Genomic DNA, 21,895 nt, shown 5'->3' with positions numbered 1-21,895 from the left:
AGCCTGTGTGCCTAGAACCTGTGCTCCACAAGAGAAGCCACCACAACACAGCACAACACCGCACACAGCAGCAAAGAGTAGCCCCCCGCTTGCTGCAACTAGAGAAAGCCTGCATGCAGCAACAAAGACCCAACACAGCCAAAAATAAAAGTAATAAAGTAATTAATTAATTAAAAAAAACACTTTGTCTATGTATCCTCCAAATGTTTTGCTGACTATAGAGGTGAAATGTAAACTAGATATATAAATTAATTTAAAAGGTGTGAGGAAAAACGTGGTAAGGAAAAATTTTATAAGAACATAAAAGTAAATTTTAACACAGTTGAAAAAGAACTATGAACGATAAGCCTTATTACCATAATCTTAAATTGAGATTTTTATAGCTTTTGAAAACTTGCTCTAATAAAATTATTAAATCATATTTATTGTCTGATAAACATTTCTACACATTACTTTCATGAAACTACAATAAAAATACCACAGGCAGTTTACCTAAACAGTATTTCACAAACACTGTCAACAATTATATTGTATAAAGGATCCTATATGTGCAACAGAAAAGAATGTGTACACAGTTATTAACATGAGGAAAATTGTGGTCTTTCCCAACCAGGGAGTAAGAAACTTCAAGAGTAAACATTCAGTGTTGAATTAGTCTTGAATTCATTTTTTATTATTTGACTACTAACAGCTTTTAAGTCTCCCACCCTTCTTCCCATTCTACCTAACTTAGGCAAGATGATTAGAAAGCCTGGGTCTCCTTTTCTTTGGCACTGGTGGAAAGTTTAAACCACATTCAGATACCCTCTCTTCAGCCCCACCCATATCACCATAAAAACCCCATACCAACAAAACTGAAGAAGAGAACCCATAACACATTAATCATGACGACTTAGATCATAGTTTTACATCTATTATATACCACTCAAGCCCTCATTCAAATTTATACTGTATTGTCTCATAAATTCAGTGTTCCTGCTCTTTCAGGAAACTTTGAACATGAACCTCACCCAAGGAAGGATGTTCTTTCATCTGATTAAATCCTTCCCAGAGACCTTCATGGTGACATATGAAACAACAGTAACGAAGGCATAAAATAAAGATTTCAAAACTCAGGTTGAAAGCCATCAAAAAGTAAAGTAGCCTTTTCAAGAAATCTCAAATAAACACTTACTAAATTAAGATCACAGAACTTTTCCACAGGTATCCTTGTAACTTTGACAGCCATTACAGGCTTTATGATTTTGATTTTTCATTACTAAGAAGGATTTAACTTGAATAACCTCTGATAAGAACTTAGTTTCCTCTAGTATGAATCTGATGTGCCTGTTGTGAGAAAATGGTGAAACAGTTTATCATATTCATTACTTCTAAGATTTTTCTACAATATAAATTCTGTGGTGAATCCTGAGGTCACACTGTATGTTTCCTCTCTGATGTGAATCGTCTCATGTCCCCAAAAGTGTGAACATTTGATAAAAGCTTAACACATTCATTACATTTATAAAGTTTCTCCCCAGGAGGAATTCTAACATTACATAAGGCTTGATCTTTGGATAAAAGCCCTGCCATACCCATTACATTTATGTACTTTCTTTCAAAGATGTATATTCTGTTGTCTAGTTAAGTGTGAGCCCTACTTAGAAGCTTTGCCAAATCCGTGACTTTTATCTGGTTTCTATGAAGTGTGGACTCTTTGATGTCGAGTAAGGCTTGAATATGCATAAAAGGTTTTGCCACACACATTACATTTGTGAGGTTTCTCTCCACTATGAATTGTCTGATGATCTCCAATGCATGATCTTTGGATAAAAGCATTACCACGTATATTAGGTTTACAAAGTTTCTTTTCAGTATGCATTTTCTGATGTCTAGTAAGGTTTGCAAATTGGCTAAATGCCTTGCCGCACTCATTACATCTGTAAGGCTTCTCTCCAGTATGAATCCTCTGATGTATGACAAGGTTAGAGGACTGGTTAAAGGCTTTGCCACATTCCTTACATTTGTAAGGCTTTTCTCCACTATGGATTCTCTTATGTTGGGTAAGGCTTGAACGCTCCATAAAGGCTTTGCCACACTCATTACATTTGTAAGGTTTCTCTCCTGTATGAATTCTCTGGTGACTTACAAGATTTGAATGTTGACTACAGACCTTGCCACATACACTACATTTATATGGTTTCTCTCCAGTATGGATTCTCTGGTGTCTAGTGAGATGTGATACTCGGTTAAAGGATTTGTCACACTCACTACATTTGTAAGGTCTCTGCCCCGAATGAATTCTCTGATGATTAGTGAGATTCGAGCTTCCTCTAAAAGCCTTCCCACATTCGTTGCATTTATAAGGTTTCTCTCCAATATGGATTCTCTTATGTTGAGTTAGGCTTGAATGCCCAGAAAAAGCTTTGCCACACTCACTACATTTGTAAGGTTTCTCTCCAGTATGAATTTTCTGATGACTTGCAAGATTTGAATTCTGACTACAGCTCTTGCCACATATATTACATTTATAGGGTTTCTCTCTGGTATGGATTCTCCGATGTCTAGCAAGGTTTGCAAATTGGATAGCTTTATCACATTCATTACATTTGTCTCTGCCCAGAATGAATTCTCTGATGACTAGTGAGGTTTGAGCCGTCTCTAAAAGCTTTCCCACAGTCATTACATTTGTAAGGCTTTGCAGTAATATGTGCTCTCTGATGTTGTGTAAGTAGTGAAGGATGTACAAAAATTTCCCCAGATTTATTACAAATGTTGATGCTGACACTAGGAAGAATTCTTTGAAGTGGTGGAGCAGAACAACTACTGTTGATTCACTTCTCAACTTGGTTGCATTTATAAATTTTCTCTTTGGTTTGAAACTTCTGAAGTTCAGCCAGATGAGACTGAAACCTTAATCCAACTTCATTCTCAAAACATGTTATATAAGTGTTTTCTGCATAGGTTATGTTATTTTTTAGTTCTAACAAAGACCTTATATATGACTTCTCATATTTATAACATTGATAAGTACTTTTTCTTACAGATACACTCTGCTTTAGAGGGAAATCATTCCAGGATTTGTTCTGTTGTTGATCTCTTCTACTAGTGAGATTTTTGTTATAGGTTGTAATAACTCCTTTGTAATTTGTTTCATCATATCCACAATGACTTTCAAACTCATGCATATTTTGCTGGACTTCCCTGAAATCAAAATCCTTGATGTCATTTCTTTTGTGTCTTCCCAACATTAATATTCGGAATAATTCTCCTTTGTTAATATCCTCTTTTGGTGACAATTCCTTGATCACACATCGAGTAGAGATATCTGAAAGATATAAACAACCATAGGTTTCCTATTAACTAGAGCTGTAAAATAAACATTTTATACTGAAAACATCGTATTAGACCAAAAGTAATACTTATAAAACTCCTCAACCATGGTATGCAAATATTAGAAATACAAAGAGAATAGCATTCCTCAATAAAGAAAGGGTGATTACAGGGACTTCCCTGGTGGTCCAGCAGTTAAGACTCCATGCTCCCAATGCAGGGCCCAGGTTCGATCCCGGGTCAGGGAACTAGATCCCGCATGCTGCAACTAAAAAAAGATCCCGAATACCACAACTAAAGATCCCACATGTCACAACTAAAGATCTTGCAGGCCACAACTAAAGATCCTGCACACCGCAACTAACACCCAGCGCAGCCAAATAAATAAATATTAAAAAAAAAAAAAGGGTGATTACAGGTAGACAAAATCATTTGTAGGAAAGCCTAGTTACAACACCCTGGGATCAAACCACTCACAGTATGAAAATTTACATAGGCCCTGAAACAGGTGGTATCCTTTTATCACCTCAAAGTACACACCAATTGTCAGTAGACACATGGGTGTCTCATATTTGAAGAAAAGCAATATTATATAACATTTACTGTATAATAATTGTACCCAAATAAATGTTAAAGCAGAACATTATATACTGTAATGGTAAATAATCTCTAACAAACTTATTTAAGTTTGTTAAATAAGTGGCTATTCACAAGTACAAAATAAAAATAGCACTGGGAAAATAAGAAAGAACTTGATAGAAAATCACTGTAAGAATAACATAATATTGTTCTGAATTCCGATAATAAAACTATCTATACTCATGCAGAATAGGCATTTTGAAAAATCAACCACTCGTGTATGACAGTCATAATACATAAAAGATACCGAAAACCCATTATCTATAAATCATAATTTAAAAAAACAAACATTTTAGAAACCCATGATAAATCCAGAAGATAAATAATAAGTAAAAAAAATTATAAAACAATGTAATCTGTGGTATTCTAAATACTTCTTCCTTCAGTACAAAGAAGGGACTTCTGTTCTAGAGGAGTACATGATATGAGAACTGGAAAATATGTTAAGAACCACTGACTTTTGAAATATCTGTTTCAGCTAAATGCATAATATTTTAAAGGCTAAGAACTGGGGAAGTAATCAGAAATAAGAATTATGATTTCATGCCTGCAGTTAAATAACAGTCAATAAAAAAGAGCAATTTCTTAACTATGGAGAAACCTTTAAGTACGCAATTCTGCAGTCACAAAATACATGTACTACAGAGTATGTGCTTTGAAAATGTATTAACTAAAGTCAGAGACAACACTGATAAGGAATAAATTGCAAAATGAATACAGACAAAATATAATGCAAGCAAAGGTAAATCTCATAGTTTTAAACGTAAGAGAAAGTTTAAAAGTCTTAGGAAATAAAGCTACATTTTCATTTCTTACTATATACCATGCAGTGTTCTAAGGCCTCTAAAGTCATTAACTTATTTAAATATTCTTGAGGTAAATTATCATAATTTTTCAGATGAAAGAAACAATGGCCCGTGGAGTTTATATAGCCAATAACAATTTACACAGAAAGTAAACTTGAGAGCCAAGATTTGAACCTGGGCTGCAGGGTCACATCACACGCTCTTAGGCCCTAAACACCACTGCCCACTCAGGAAGTAAGCACAAAGGTCACAGCAAATCCCAGCAGCATGGAGAAAGGCTTGAAGAAAATCACAGGAAGGCAGCTGTGTTACTAATAGTGCTACTGAACTCTCTCTCCTGGATAACGGCATCTGAGCCATCAGTTGCTGAACATGTGGGTTTAGACAGCTAGTAGACCATGGTGTTGTCCTGATCAAGCTGTCCTCTGGAAGAGAAGAGATCTTTATACAGGGTGGGGGAAGAGGTAAGGGGAGGGAGTTCTGAAGCAACTTGGACATTCAGCGGCTAAAATCAATACGCTAAGGAGGTAACAGTATGCTCCATCCAGATCAATAGACAATCTGAGGAAAGGTGGAAGAACGGAGCTTGTGCTTACAACTGTGCTGGGACAATGCAAAAAAAAATACACTGACCCATTCTGTGGGAAATATACTATGGGTGTGGGGGAATAACGGAAGAGGTTAAAGAGGGAGTCAGTGTGATACAGTGGGACATTTACCACTACTCTGCTATTTGCCCTGAGATGTACCAAAATGAATACCCTTAGATTCCTACTTATAGGCATATATTCAAGAGGCTTGAATATACCATGAGATATGGACAAAAATGTTAACAGGTATTAAAAGCAAAATTCTAGAAATGGCCATCAAAAGGGGAATGAATAAATCCACTTTGTACATACACGTGCAGATGCAATGAAACTGTCAAGAATCCAGCAGCTGGACTTCCCTGGTGGCACAGTGGTTAAGAATCTGCCTGCCAGTGCAGGGAACACAGGTTCAAGCCCTGGTCTGGGAAGATCCCACATGCCGCGGAGCAGCTAAGCCCCTGTGCAACAACTACTGAGCCTGCGCCCTAGAGACAGGTTCAAGCCCTGGTCTAGCCCACGTGCCACAACTACTGAAGCCCATGCCCCTAGAGCCCGTGCTCCACAACAAAAGAAGCCACCGCAACGAGAAGCCCACGCACCGCAACAAAGATTAGCCCCCGCTCGCTACAACTAGAGAAAGCCGTGCAGCAACAAAGACCCAATGCAGCCAAAAATAAATAAATAAATAAAGGAATCCATCAATGGAGGGTAACCATGAGTGCAAGGTGAGGAAAAAGAGTTGAAGGGAAACAAAGTTAGCAGCAGGCTTTTGTCAAGGTTTGAACTTTAGGGAAGAAGTGATCATTTTAGCTAAAAAGAAATAACATACAAACCACACTATTAATTACATAACATATTTTCTAAATAGAAATTCACCAATTTTGGCACGTTAACCTTTTTGAGGCTGTGTCCTTATATTTGTTATATAAAGATAATAGTGTTTATTTTGCTAGCCTCCTCTAATTATCTGAAATCATATATTTGGATCTCTTAATACAATCAGAAACATAGAGACATGAGATGAGGAATGCTCTTAGTATACACAGCAGTGGATATATAGTTATTATGAATGGATGGAAATTAACACGTACTTATCCAAAATTAATAAATTTGGACTTCATAGTGATCATCAGAACATAAGCAACCTCAAGGGAAAAACAACTCAATGACTCATAGTGGGGAGTGGATTCTACTGATTCTACTGAAGGGCAGTTGTTAGTAGCAGGAGATTGTAGAAACAACTTTTGGTAGTGCCATGGAAGAGGTCGACGTGGGAAGAGGTGGTCAGTAACATAAGCAGTTGACTGTAGCCAGAGAACAAGAGAGCACTGGGATGTGGGTGAACAAGGACCAGGTGAACTTTTTATGGAATCCAGTTTAAAACGTGAGGATCAAAATAGCCATGAAGTGTTAACTGAAGAATGTAATTTCCAAAACATTAGAAATCTTGTACAAAACACAAGTGTTACAAGCAATAGGGTCGAGGACGTACATGGAGTGGAAGAGATTGGCTAAGTTTCCAATAAAATACAATGAGATATTTAAATATTAGTTTAACATACCAAGATGTACAAAATGAATCTATACAGGGAGATTCATTATTAGAATAAAGCATTTGAACCAAAATATAAAAACTCAGTAAGATTCAAATAAAATCCAAGAAGTTGTATTTAGAAAACTTAAGGTATACTACAGAAAAAGAAAAGAAAAGCTTAATATACCCTATACAAATTATGGAAGATCAATTTAATGGTATTTCTGGGATAAACAGAGTAACAATAAAAAAAAAAGTATATTCTCAAAATATGCAATAGGCCCAGTTTCAAAAACCCAATCAATTGAGAAAAAAGGTACTTTAATAGTAGTTAGTACATCAGGTGAAAGAAAAATAAAGGGGCTAAGCCAATTTTCTCACAAAATTCAGTAGTGAATACATTTGGGGGAAACTGCTGCTGAGCCATAACTTTCAACGCTCAGAAAGGAGATGTTGTAAAATATATTAAAAATATTCATTACTCCATCCAACAGCCCCATGCATTGTAGATATAAAACAGAACTCTGAGTGTCGTCAAAAATACGTAATGAGGGCTTCCCTCGTGGCACAGTGGTTAAGGATCCACCTGCCAATGCAGGGGACATGGGTTCGAGCCCTGGTCCGGGAAGATCCCACATGCCGCAGAGCAACTGGGCCTGCATGCCACAACTACTGAGCCTGCGTGCCACAACTACAGAGCCTGCGTGCCATAACTACTGAAGCTCGCACGCCTAGAGCCCGTGCTCCTCAACAAGAGAAGCCACTGCAATGAGAAGCCCGTGCACCACAACGAAGAGTAGCCCCCGATCGCCGCAACTACAGAAAGGCCACGCGCAGCAAAGAGGACCCAATGCAGCCAAAAATAAATAAATAAATAATTAAAAAAAAAAAACCAAACAAAAACGTAATGAATGATTAAATAAATTTTTTAAAGTTCATTCATAATACTTGGAAATGTGCATAATGAAAACGGCAGTGGCTTAAACATAACAAATTAGGGTAGACTTAAAAAACGGGGTATCATTTACCTTCCTAAGTTCCGTCAATATAATGCATCACAACCACATTTGTTTGAAGGATACTGAACAATGGTGCATGTATGCGATGAACAATTTGGCATGAAGAAGAGTTTGACCAACGCCTCACAGACACACAGCTGTGACAGCGCTCTCCCTGGGATAAATGTGTATGCCTGTGATTGTTGGTTCAAAGGTGATGGTCACTAGATATTTGATCAACAATGCCACGTTCTCCTTCAAAGACAGTGTTACACTCCACAAAGAGCAGAAAGACAACTACAACCACTCACTGGTCAGACTCTCCTGATACTTTCTATCTCCGCATCCTGGGACCGGGGATCGCTCAGTGGCTTAAACGGGCACCTCTGTAAGTAGCGAGATGGCACTGTAGTATATTAATCAGAGTGTTCTTCAAAAATTTTCTGTTACAAAGGAAACTCCCGGGCTTCCCTGGTGGCGCAGTGGTTGAGAGTCCGCCTGCCGATGCAGGGGACACGGGTTCGTGCCCCGGCCCGGGAAGATCCCACATGCCGCGGAGCGGCTGGGCCCGTGAGCCATGGCCGTTGAGCCTGCGCGTTATCACAGCAGAAAAAGAGGATGATATTCCAATTTCAGAAAAGCAAAATTACACAAACTTAGGAGAATATGAGATGTGGAAGAGCCAAGTTTGTTCACATTCCCAGACTAGGTAGAGCATTAGAAGGAGGAAAAGACAAGATATGGAAGTAAAGCAAGGAGGTCAGATTTTGCAGGGTCCTTTAAAAGGAGCTCTGTGCTCTGCCCACAGACCCCAGGCTGAGTGCCTAAAAGACAGATATGCTTCCCATGTGGGACTGGGTTTCAAAGAGACAATCTCTGTGTCCACTGTCTTTACAGTACTGCTGAGTGACAATCTCAGAAGATCCGCCCCACCTGTTATACGCTCCTGACATGTGGCAAAAGCACGCGTAAGGAAACGGCTGTGCAGCCTGATGCAGCAGAGAGGCCCTGAGGCAGTCCCATGCAGTTGCTCGGGGACCCAAATTCAATGGCAGGGAAGCCAATGTTTCTCCACCTCCTAAGAAGGTCTCCCAAATACGGGAAATGAGGATGGAAACCTGGTCAGGCCCTGGAGCCAGGACTACAGAGGAACTGAAGGATCAGTTGGAATCAGATGGAATTGAGTACAAAAGCAGAGACCAAAGGGGAAAGAGGGTCCCTCTGAAACAGCCCTCCTCATCCCTCTCAAAGCCAAGGGACCAGAAAGGTCACAGGTGCCAGATAATACAGTGTTGTAGGGCGTGAAAGAGACTTTGCCTTTGTCTCTGCAACAGCTGAAACACCACTGGAAGGTTGGAGGATAACTTCTTGCAGGTCTGCAGAACAGAGTAATAGGAGGAGATTTCCTTTGACTGCTCACGAGTACTTTTCTTTTCCCACAGACCTCTCTTATTTGGGGAAAGCTTCTCAAACAATATTTGATGAAGTAGCTTCCTCTCTGACCATCTGAGCTCTTTGCTGTGTTGACATCTTTGAAACGTCTCCCCCATCTGGTTTTTTTCACTATTTTTACCTCACCCTCCACAGCCCAAGGCTCTTTCCCTTGCTTCAAAATGGAAAAAAATATTAATATCAGAAAGACAGATGCCTGCTTAGAGAAACATGACGTGCTGGGGCTTTTCCAGAATATAAACCCAGCTCTTTGTTCACCTAAAACGAGAGAATATTACAGGTGGACCTACAAAAATATTTCACTAATTTGTCCACCGACTGCCTTCTTCTGAATGCTTAAGGAATATTTTACGTATAGACATCTAACTCTCTTCCAAGAATTACTGAACCAAAAGTACAGGGGTAAAACCACGGAATCAGATATTTTTTATTTTACTACAAGGTTTTGTAATTATTCAGGTTGTGGGAGCATCACTAATCTAGTGTAAAGTGGGCAGATCATCTGAAGAAAGGGGAAGGTTGAAGTCCAGATCCCACATCATGAAGCTTTTCATGTCTGAATCAACGCAGCTTCAAATCTCCCTGAAAAACAAGGATCTAAAACTCAATCAGCAAAGCAGGGCTCCCCAGAGACTCTCAAGGGAAAAATGTAATGATATACAGGGAAGATCCCAACTTTTAGAGGGAACTTATCCTCACCCAGAGAGAGCATGTTCCTGTAGGTCTCCAAAATCACTTCCCTGTACAAGGCCCTCTGAGTAGGGTCCAGGCATTCCCACTCCCCCTGAGAGAATTCTATGGCCACATCCCTGAAGGTCAACAGCACCTATAATGAAAAACATGCTTCACTAAGGGACCATGGGGAGAGTTCTTATCTTCACACAAAATGATAGGAGAGAGGTGTAAGGATTGATTTGGTTGTAGAGAGCATTTTGACAGATCAGTGTAAGATAATTTTGAGCAAGTCATATATCCCTAATTCTGTGCTATTACACACTTTTCAACCACAGAGCATAAAATTCACAAAATCACTATGCATTTCACATTTTGTGGACAGTAAAAGAAATCTACAAACAAAAAATTCATCATCACAAGGTGGTCTATATAGAAGTGCTAGGTAGTACATTCTACACACCAATGATATTTAATTTCTTTGATGAGCTGGCACGTATGTGGTGTCTTTAGGGATTACAAAGTTCACAATGGCTTTAAAGAAAGTTTAGAATCTAAAAATTGTGGTGATGGTTATAACAGCAAAGACAAAAAGGTTTTCAACATTTACCATGTACTGAGCATTACTCTAATTGTGTATTATTTTGTGTAGTAACATTAGAGAAATATCTGTTCCCACCTTGTTGAGGAGACCTCTGTGTCACAGAGACTCTAAGAAACTCACCTCAGGTCACACAGCTAAGAAATGGTAGAGCCAGCTCCTGAACTAGGTGGTCCGAAACAGTTAAGTAACAGATGCAGCATTAAAAGTACACTAATAGTGGGTTTCCTAAACGAGAAAACTTGAAGGAAGTTCAAAGCTAACAACATGAAACTGCATAAAAGATCATTATAGGACTTCCCTGGTGGCGCAGTGGTTAGGAGTCCGCCTGCCAGTGCAGGGGACACGGGTTTGGGCCCCAGTCTGGGAGGATCCCACATGCTGCGGAGCAACTAAACCCCGTGCGCCACAACTACTGAGCCTGCACTCTAGAGCCCACGAGCTACAGCTACTGAGCCCGTGTGCCACAACTACTGAAGCCTGCGTGCCTAGAGCCCGTGCTCCACAACAGGAGAGACCACCGCAGTGAGAGGCCGGCGCACTGCAGCGAGGAGTAGCCCCCACTCGCCACAGCTAGGGAGAGCCCCGCGCAGCAACAAAGACCCAACGCAGCCAAAAATAAATAAATAAATTTATATTTTAAAAAAGATCATTATATACATACACACGTGTGCACATAATGTATTTCTCTCCTTACTACTATTAACTCAGTGATGCAATAGTGTAGGAAAAAATCTAAGGCCATAGAAAATATTTAAGAACAATTTTCAAAAGTTAAAATAAATATAAAAGTTATTCATGAAATGATGATGTCTTTTATACACACCGTAGGTTTCTGCTTTCATACACACATGCACACATAAACATACTTTCGATAAAAGCAATCTTCTGTGAATGACAGATCTTTTTGAATAAGTTTTTTTAATCTATCAATTTTTTACTCGTGTATTTTAGCATTCTTGGTAAAACAAACATTTATAAATTGTACTTAATTCTAATTAGGTTGTTGTCAACATTATTCTATATTTTCCTAGTGTAAAAAAACTACAGAAATTTTTTAAAATATAGAAAGTTTTACCTTCAATCTCCACTAAATTTTTATTGTACATATATGTACAATAAATATAAAAAGTTCTATTCATTTAAATGTTGATATTTGGCCATTAACATAAGCCAAATAAACTTTATGCAATAATAAAACAATGACTGAAGAGTAGAAAATTTATTAACACTATAGTTTAACAGATTAAAAGAGAAGAAAAGATTTATAAAGGCAAATTTTTGAAGAACTTTTTGGATAATTAAAAATCATGCCAAATAGGAACTTAAAAGTTATTAAGCAAGAGAATTCCAGCAAACACCATAATCAGTAGTATATAACAGAAGAAGCATTTCCACTGACGATGAGGATGATGCAAGGGATATTATGGCCAGGGCTCCTGCCATTCACCATTGCATATTATGCCTGAATTGGGACCAGCAGAAGAGGGAAAAGAAGGAAACACAAAAATAGAGTCAAAGAGTTGGAAATGTTATTATTCAGGTGACACGATGGCAACCTAGAAAAAGGTGTTTTAACTATAAGAAGTAATAACAACATACTGAAAATCATTTTTCTTCTTTAGTATTGGTAATTTAAAACAATACAAACGACATGAGAAATAGTCTGCATTTCCATTAGCAAATATACCACGACACCTATTTACAATACATTTCTAGACCTAGAAGAAACTATAAAACTTTACTGAAGGACATAAAGTCTGAAAATCACAATTCTTACTTGGAAGATGTGGTGACATAAAGACCTCAGTGATTGCAAATTCAGAGCAATTCAAACTCAAAAGAAACATGGATTTTTCAAATAAAAGTCTGCTGTATCTAGGAAACTCAACATAATCTTGAATTAAAAAAAAGAAAAAAAACTAAATAGAGGGACCTGCCAAACTTCAAATGAAGCTATTACTGCATATAATACCTGAAACTTTAAAATAAATGAAATAAAATAGCTACAAGATATCCAAAGAATCTCAACTAAAGAGAGACTTAGACATTATTTTGAATAAAATATTAGGACTAAATGTAATGTAATATTTTTTGTAATCGTGCAACAGGTAAGGTATTCCAAAGCAAGGTCAAAAATCAGAGGGCATAAAGGAAAGATTTAGGTTTCAATGCTGTGTACTAAAGAATCTGGCAGGGCTTGGTCCCCAGTTTCTAGAAGTTAACATTTTAACTCTTGCAATTTCCTTAGTGGTTGCAGTGTCTTTATTACTCACGGTGGACCCTGATAATTTATGCTAAAAAGATGACTTACGGTGGGCCCCTAGTTTGATAATGGGATGACTCAGGCTGGAGGGCTGGCCATTTCACAAAGACCAACCAAGTGACTAGAGGTTTGGGTCTCTGAGCCAGGCGATATTAGCCCAACCTCTGAGGAGGGGAGAATCCTGGAGATTCTTATCAATCATGCCTATGTAGTAAAACCCCAATAAAAACAGAGACCACTGAACAGCAGGTGTGGAGGACAGGAGGCTGTGGGGCTGCGAAATCCGGCTGTTAAACCAAAAAAAAAAAGCGAAACTCACCCACCCCAACGCCTCTGCCGCTCATTCCGATTCACTTCCGGGTCTGCAGGACATTGCGCCCGCGCGGACGGAAGAGGCGGTACAGAGGGCGGTGTCTGGGCTGCGCCCAACGAGAGACGGGATGAGGAGAATGGGTGGGACTAGGCAGGAAGCGCAACAGAGTAGGGGCGGGGTCAGTGTGGGGGCGGGGCTTAGCCTCCCCTCGCTCCATCCCTGGCTGTTTCCGGATCTGTTGGTCCTTCTGTCCAACTGTGCTTGTTTTCTCTGCTTTTTGATTCCTGTAAATCTCTTTGATTTCCTCTGGAGTGGAGCTGCTTCCTGCATGTTCTACGTTAATGTTTCCAACAATTTAAGGCGAAAGAGAAGAACCGTAAGGGCTACATGTATGGGAAGCTGAGATGTTTTCCTCAACAAGTTGAAGATGGCAAAATTCAAAAGTTTTTTGTGCGAGTGGATGGATATGTGTGTCTTGTAAGCGAGGGAAAGTGGAATGTGATCACTCAGGTGATCCGTTGGGAGGAAGCCTAATTGTTCTCTCCAGAGGCCCGCTTACAACAGGGCAGCTGGCTTTTCCCAGAGGCAGTGACTCCAGAAAGAGAGAGAGACCAAGATGGAATCAACAATGTCTTTTATAACCTAACCACAGAAATAACATACTGTTACTTCTGCCAGATTCTGTTGGTTACACAATCTCTGGTAATTGCTGCTGCTGCTGTTCAAGCAGCCAATTGTCCTGCTTCTTCAAGGACTGAACAAGTTCCCAAGAAGCAGGACTTTCTGTGCTAAAACTGGGAAATTCCTAGGCAAATGGGGAGAGTTGATCACACTAACTGCTTTGCACTCACCTTCCCAACCATCCTCCCCCTGCTTGCTTTCTCGCTTTCCCTCCTTCTCCTCCTCCCCTTTTCCCCACCTTCACCTCTTGTGTTCTCTCTCCTCCTCTCCTTAAATCCCCCACCTTTGCTTTCTCCCTCCCCTACTCTTCCCACCTCTCCTTTCTCAACTCTTCTCTCCCATCTCCACACATTCTGTTTTCTATTCTCTTTCCTCCTCTCCTCTTCCTATTTCTTTACTTCCAGAAAAGAACAGAGAAGACAGAAAACACATTCTTGGACTGGGTCCTGGTGAAAACACCGGCCAAAGAAATGAAGAAAGTGTGTCACCCTTAAGTGTGTGAAGCTTGTCAGGTAGTATAACAGGAAATAAAAACTGAATCTGAGAAGCAATGCCCTGAAGAGCTCCTCCACCAGAGGAAACAGAGACAAACCAGGTGATAGTAGACAGGTCCTTCTCACTTTGGGCTACCCTAGTTCCCCCAAACCCTGTGGTTGGTACCTCCTTGGACTATTCATAGATAATTACTGCCATGGCCTTGGGATGGGTGGCCATTTATTCCATTACCAGGAACTTATCAACTAATGGAATTAATAAAATAATATAAGGTATTTCCTTGAGGTCCCCAAACAGAGTAAGGGTGTGTGAAAATTAATAAACAGAAACCTCATTTAAAATGGAGTCAGGGACAAGGGATTAATCTTCAATATATACAAACAGCTCATGCAGCTCAATATCAAAAAAACAAAAAACCCAATAAAAATTGGGCAGAAGATCTAAATAAACATTTCTCCAAAGAAGGCATACAGATGGCTAAGAAGCACAAGAAAAGACGCTCAACATCACTAATGATTAGAGAAATGCAAATCAAAACTGCAATGAGGTATCACCTCACACCAGTTAGAATGGGCATCATCAGAAAATCTATGAGCAACAAATGCTGGAGAGGGTGTGGAGAAAAGGGAACCCTCTTGCACTGTTGGTGGGAATGTAAATTGATACAGCCACTATGGAGAACAGCATGGAGGTTCCTTAAAAAACTAAAAATAGAATTACCATATGATCCAGCAATCCCACTACTGGGCATATACCCAGAGAAAACCATAATTCAAAGAGTCACACGTGGGCTTCCCTGGCGGCATAGTGGTTGAGAGTCCACCTGCCGATGCAGGGGACGCGGGTTTGTGCCCCGGTCCGGGAGGATCCCACATGCCGCGGAGCGGCTGGGCCTGTGAGCCATGGCTGCTGAGCCTATGCATCCAGAGACTGTGCTCCACAGCAGGAGAGGCCACAACAGTGAGAGGCCCACATACCGCCAAAAAAAAAAAAAACGACATATGCACCCCAATGCTCATTGCAGCAGTATTTACAATAGCCAGGTCACGGCAGCAACCTAAATGCCCATCGACAGATGAATGGATAAAGAAGAGGTGGTACATATATACAATGGAGTATTACTCAGCCATGAAAAAAAGAATGAAATAATGCTATTTGAAGCAACATGGATGGACCTGGAGATTATCATACTAAGTGAAGTAAGCCAGAGAAAGACAAATATCAATGATATCACTTATATGTGAAATCTAAAAAAATGATACAAATGAACTTATTCACAAAAGAGAAGTAGACTCACAGACATAGAAAATAAACTTATGGCTACCAAAGGAGAAAGTGGGGAGGGAGGGATAAATTAGGAATTTGGGATTAACAGATACACATGACTAAATATAAAATAGATAAAAAACAAGGACCTATTGTATAGCACAGGGAACGATATTCAATATGTTGTACCAACCTATAATGGAAAAGAATCTGAAAAAGAACCTGAATCACTTTGCTGTACACCTGAAACATAAATCAACAATATTTCAATTTTGAAATGTACATGAATGAGGATATATTTATATGTATAGCTGATTCACTTTGTTATAAAGCAGAAACTAACACACCATTGCAAAACAATTATACTCCAATACAGATGATAAAAATAGTAAATGAGTAAATAAATAACATTGGACGGTTACCACATTTTTCTATACCTACTTTTTCCTGAATTTTCAGTATTCAGCTCTAATTGCTTTTGTAATTAAGAAACAAAATACATTGTCAATTAATTTTTTCCTTAAAAGCAAATACATAATTTGTCCATATCATCTATTTAATACTCCCCCATCCAAGTCAGAATAGAACCACAACTGAGGACAACCTTCCTGCACATGTGCAAACACACACACACACAAATACAGACACATTTGCACATAAATGAAAACACACTTGTGTATTTACAGCACACAGGCAAATACACAGCAATATACCCTCACATAGTAACACACACTCTCATACACTTTCCATAACAAGATCACACTCATCCACACGTTGAGAAGCACACGCTCACATTTACACACTCTGTTAAATGTACGCATTCAGACTCACGCATACCCCTTTCACATTCATAAAAGCACATTCATAGTCAATATGCAAGTATGTATCTCAGTAATGTGCTCCTGTATTGAAGCCAGGGGGGTGTATTATAGGGTAGTGGCTCAGGAGGTTATGGAGGCTGAGGAATCCCAAGATCTGTGGTTGGCGATGTGAAGACCCAGAAGAGCCCACTGTGTAAGTAGCAACCTAAGCCCAAGTCTGAAGGCAGGAGAAAATCTATATCCTGGCCAAAAAGTTAGAGCAAATTCTTCTTAACATTTTTGTTCTATTTGGAGGGATTGAATGAGGCCCACCAACACTGGGGAGGGCAATCTGCTTTACTCGGTCTACCTATTCAAATGTTAATCTCACCCAGATACACCCTCAAAGACACCCAGGAGGGTAATGCTTAACCAAATATATGGGCACCCTGTGATGCAGGCAGGTTGACCCATAAATGAACCATCACATCATTTAACAGAACTAGCAAATAAAACATGGAAAAGGTCCCTGGGTATCCTGGGTATTACTACTTCCATAGTAAATAAGACCAAATCTTGTAAGAGTAGGGAGGTGGCCCCTCACACTTTCCTCTTCATTTTTTTTTTTTTTTTTTTTTTTTTGCGGTATGCAGGCCTCTCACTGTTGTGGCCTCTCCCGTTGTGGAGCACAGGCTCCGGACGCGCAGGCTCAGCGGCCATGGCTCACGGGCCCAGCCGCTCCGCGGCATGTGGGATCATCCTGGACTGGGGTATGAACCCGTGTCCCCTGCATCAGCAGGTGGACTCTCAACCACTGCGCCACCAGGGAAGCCCCCTCTTCATTTTTTACAGCAGCTGTCTTGCCACATTGCGAATAAGAGCTGTGTGATAATTCTTATATGTGGAATCTAAAATTTGACACAAATGAACTTATCTACAAACCCCAAACAGGTTCTGAGACATAGAGAACAGATTTCTGTTGCCCAGGGGGAATGGGGGAGTGAAGGGATGGATGGGGATTAGCAGATGCAAACTATTATATAAAGAATGGATAAACAACAAGGTCCTATTATATAGCACAGGTAACTATATTCAATATCTTGTGATAAACCATCATGGAAAAAATATGAAAAAGGTACATATATAAAATATATACAAAACTGAATCACTTTGCTTTACAGCAAAAATTAACAAAACATTGTGAATCAACTGTACTTGAATAAAATAATTTTTTTAAAAAAGCTGTGTGATAATAAAAGTAGGGTGGGTAGAAAGAGGAAGACTGGGTCCTTGATGACTTCCTTGGACAGCTTTCACATCCTGAACTGCAACCTCTAGATATCCTATTGTATGAAATAATAAACCTACTTCTTCCCGTCACCATTTTCCAGGCAATTTTTCACTCACAAACAAAACCATAACTACCTGACAAAGCACACTATTGTTTTGTGTTGGGAGTCGAGTGCATTTAAGAGGGAATCTTGAAATATTTAAAATCAAGTGACTTAGAAACAGTGAATGAAAACCTTTCTCCAATGCATGTTCACCAACGCCAAAGCTCTTCAGACCTTGTCCTTCAGGGGGTTTTGGAGGCTTCATTACATCGGCACGATTAATTAAATCATTGACCATCGGTGATTGAGTCAACCCTCAGCCCCACTCCCCTTGGAGGTCAGGGGTGGGACTAAAACTTCCAACCAATCACATGGTTGGTTCCCTGGCAACCAAGCCCAAACCTTGGGTGCTTTTCAATAGTCACCTCATTAACATAACAAATGATAACTTTGTAGCCACTTAGGAAATTCCAAGTGTTTTAGGAGCTCTGTGCCAGAAAAGGGAAATAAGACCAAATATATAATTTTATTATAAATCACAATATTATAGTGTCTCAGATATAACTACATGTTTACTTAGCCATAAGAGTTTATTTATTGTACTGACTTTGTTCTTTGCATTGACAAAATAGTCACTCTTTTATTCTTTTCTTCAACATATATGTGTGTGGAGTATTGGCCGTCAGGAACTGTTTTAATCATTAGTGATCTAGCAGAAAACAAAACCTATTCTCTGGCCTCAAGTAGCTTTCTTCCATTGGTGCTATGGACTGAATGTGTCCTCCCAAAATTCATGTGATGAAATCCTAACACCCAGCCTGATGTTATCAGGATCTGGAGTTTTTTGAGAGGTGATTGGATCCTGAAGGAGGAGCCCTCATGGATGTGATTAGTGTCCTGATAAAAGAGACCCCAAAGAGCTTTCTCACCCAGTTCATATTGTGAAGACAGAGGGAGAAGAAGACCATCTATGAGCCAGGAAGGGGGCCCTCACCCAACATCGAATCTGCTGGCGCCTTGATCTAGAACCTATTATCTTCTAAAACTATCAGAAATAAATATTTAGTTTTTACGGTATTTTTGTTATAGCAGCCTAAAAGGACTAAGATAACTGGGATAAGTAAGCAGTAATTAAGTGAAAATACAATATGACGATGAGTCCAATGAAAGTGCATTTGTTAGGTTACAGAGGGGGAGGGGTGTGCTAATTTAAAACTGGGAGATTGGGATTGACATATATACACTAATATGTATAAAATGGATAGCTAATAAAAACCTGCTGTATAAAATAAATAAATAAAATAAAAACTCTTTGTGGAATGCCTGTGTGAAAAGGTGATAACTGAGCAAGACACGGAAGTAAATGGAGTGGCTCATGCAGATGAAAGGGGCAAAACAGAATTAGGCAGAGAAAATAGATGGAGAAAATCCCCGGGATTGATATATAGCTTGGTGAGGTGTGTGTTTCTACTGCACACGTTTATAATTTGGGATTTCAGATTTTTTGCGTGTGTTTTCAGGACTCAAAAGTCAAGACCTATGTAAACTGATTGTGTATATTTTTGATCGTTGATGCTTTTAAAAATAAAAACCATAAAGCAAAAATTCCCTAGGAAGCTTTGTTTTTTTCTTTTGGCCACACTGCTTGGCTTGCAGAATCTCAGCTTCATGACCAGGGGATTGAACCCGGGCCACGGCAGTGAAGGCACCAAGTCCTAACCACTGGACCCCCAGGGTATTCCCTCTAGGAATTTTAAGATATAAGTAGAGGATCCATAATCATGACGTATTTGGGGTCCTCACAAAAAATTCCCTTTAGGACAAGCTCTTTAATTCCTGGGGTAGGGTAAATAATGAATTAATGGGAAGAAATTTAATGTCGTTTTCCAAAACTATCTGAGATGTGTAATTACTAACACTGCAAGTCATTTTTAGAATACACCCTTTTCCTGTAGTCCCCACAGTAGCCACCAAGGGGAACATTGTTACTTTCACTTATGAGTGAGTATTGAGTAAAATTAATGAGTTTAAAAAATGTTTTAATCTGCAATTTTTACCACTCTATACCTTCAAGGTTGACGTCACAAAGGAAAATATTTTAACATTTAATAAAATTTTGTAGTTTCAACCAAACTGCAGCATACTCCCTCATCTCCATACTCTCCTTGTTTTGAATCCAAGATCTACTGGCTCTGAATGAATTCTGGGTTACTTTTCCAGTTGAGACCAATTTCGTGTCATCCTTGCTTAATATTTGACCCTAAAATGGACTTGTCGGTGTTCTTCTATTTCGCAAATTTTATAGTCACACACACACACACACACACGATGAAACATAGATCTACATCAAAAGTAGCAATTTTCTTTCTGTATACAGCCAAATAATAACTATTTTATTCTGTAAACTACGCTGCCTTGGTCAGACCAACAATGTGTAAACGAATGTATGTGACTGGGCTCCAGTGTAACTCTATTAAAAAACAAAAGAACAAAAAAACAGAGGGTGGAGGGATTTAATAAAAATCCAAGGCTTCATCTCTCCACAGAAGCAACTGATGGGGGAACTTCCTGGTGGTCCAGTGGGTAAGACTCAGCCCTCCCAATGCAGGGGGCCAGGGTTCAATCCCCGGTCAGGGAAGTAGAGCCTGCGTGCCACAGCTATAAATAAGTAAAATAGTAAAAAACGGATGACTCAACTGTGCTTCAATTAAAAAAAAAAAAAAGCAACTGATGAGCTGGTGAAAACGATCAGAGTCAACTTTTGCAGAACTCTGCAACAATTAAAAAAAATACAGCCAGGGGAAGCCTTCATGTAGGGAGAAGATACTGCTTTGCCGTGAGAGACTACTGTGGTCCATCAAAATGCCTGCTTTCTATCACCAACACCCCATATGAATGGCAGTCATGGGGATGCCAGCACACACTCCTAATGCATATTGCTTTTGCCAGGAGGAGTTACACTGTCCTCCTGACAACCAATTGCACTTTAGTGTTTTGATCTATCTGCCTGAGGGACAAGGGGAAGGGTTTGCCTTTGCTTCACCAGAATCAGGGCATTCTCAGGACTTGGACAGCTTCCCAGGCAGCTTTTGCTATAAGCATTTAAAGGTGTAAGTATTGGCTTCGGCAGCACGGGGCAAGGGACAACCGTAGGGGCGAGAAAAAAACAGACCAAAAAGCCTGGAAAGGAGCAGGTCGGTTTAAATGTTAACCACGTCTGGAAAATACCCTCACTACAATATCTCAACTAGGCACCATAGTCTAGCATAGCCTAGCAAGTTGACACATAAAGTCAGCCGTCACAGGGCAGAATCTGACTTTCAGTATTAGCACGTTAGAGTATTCAAAGGTACGGTTTTCCACCCAAACAAATAAAACATACAAAGTAATAAAAAAATTTTTTTTAATGGAAAAAGCATGGACCATTCATAGAAAAAGAAGGAAGAGAAAGAGGAGGAAATAAATTAACAAAAACTCTCTCTGAAGAAGCCCAGAGTTTGGACTTGCTGGACAAAGACCCCTTTCAAGATTTGTCACTTTTGTTTTTTAACATCTTTATTGGAGTATAATTGCTTTACAGTGTTGTGTTAGTTTCTGCTGTATGACAAAGTGAGTCAGCTATATATATACATATATCCCCATGTCCCCTCCCTCTTGTGTCTCCCTCACTCCCACCCTCCCTATCCCACCCCTCTAGGCGGTCACAAAGCACTGCACTGATCTCCCTGTGCTATGCGGCTGCTTCCCACTAGCTATCTATTTTACATCTGGTAGTGGAGATATGTCTGTGCCACTCTCTCACTTCGTCCCAGCTTACCCTTCCCCCTCCCTGCGTCCTCATTCTGTACGTCTGCGTCTTTATTCCTGTTCTGTTCAAACTTTTAAGATTTTGATAGACAGGTACAGAGATCTACTCATCTTGTGGCCGCCCAAGACAAGCCTTCTACGTCAGTTTCCTTGCTTATTAAACCTGCCACCTACCAACCTGGACGCATCAGCTTCTTTCTTCGGTCTCTCCTCACCCCTCCTGGTACAGTGGCCCGTTTCAGGTTTCACCCAGGAAGCACCAGACGTTGCAAAACCAACACACGATGTGTTGTCTCTCTCTACACTGGGAATCACAGCTTCAGAAAGAT

General features: G+C 39.7%; 1 protein-coding gene across 1 annotated transcript; it reads right to left on the bottom strand.

The window, feature by feature from the left end:
* Window positions 1–933: 933 nt before the first annotated feature.
* On the bottom strand, window positions 934–13,214 carry LOC112390539 (zinc finger protein 677-like). Its single transcript, XM_024731509.1, is given in 5 exon segments — window positions 934–1,520; window positions 1,687–2,591; window positions 2,593–3,307; window positions 10,031–10,157; window positions 13,194–13,214. Coding segments are annotated over 5 exon segments (1,875 nt in total). The 3' UTR covers window positions 934–1,413.
* Window positions 13,215–21,895: the final 8,681 nt, after the last annotated feature.

This window comes from Neophocaena asiaeorientalis, unplaced genomic scaffold, assembly GCF_003031525.2.
Source record: "Neophocaena asiaeorientalis asiaeorientalis breed wild unplaced genomic scaffold, Neophocaena_asiaeorientalis_V1.1 scaffold168, whole genome shotgun sequence".
Taxonomy (NCBI): Eukaryota; Metazoa; Chordata; class Mammalia; order Artiodactyla; family Phocoenidae; genus Neophocaena; species Neophocaena asiaeorientalis.
This window is presented reverse-complemented; position numbering and strand designations above follow the sequence as displayed.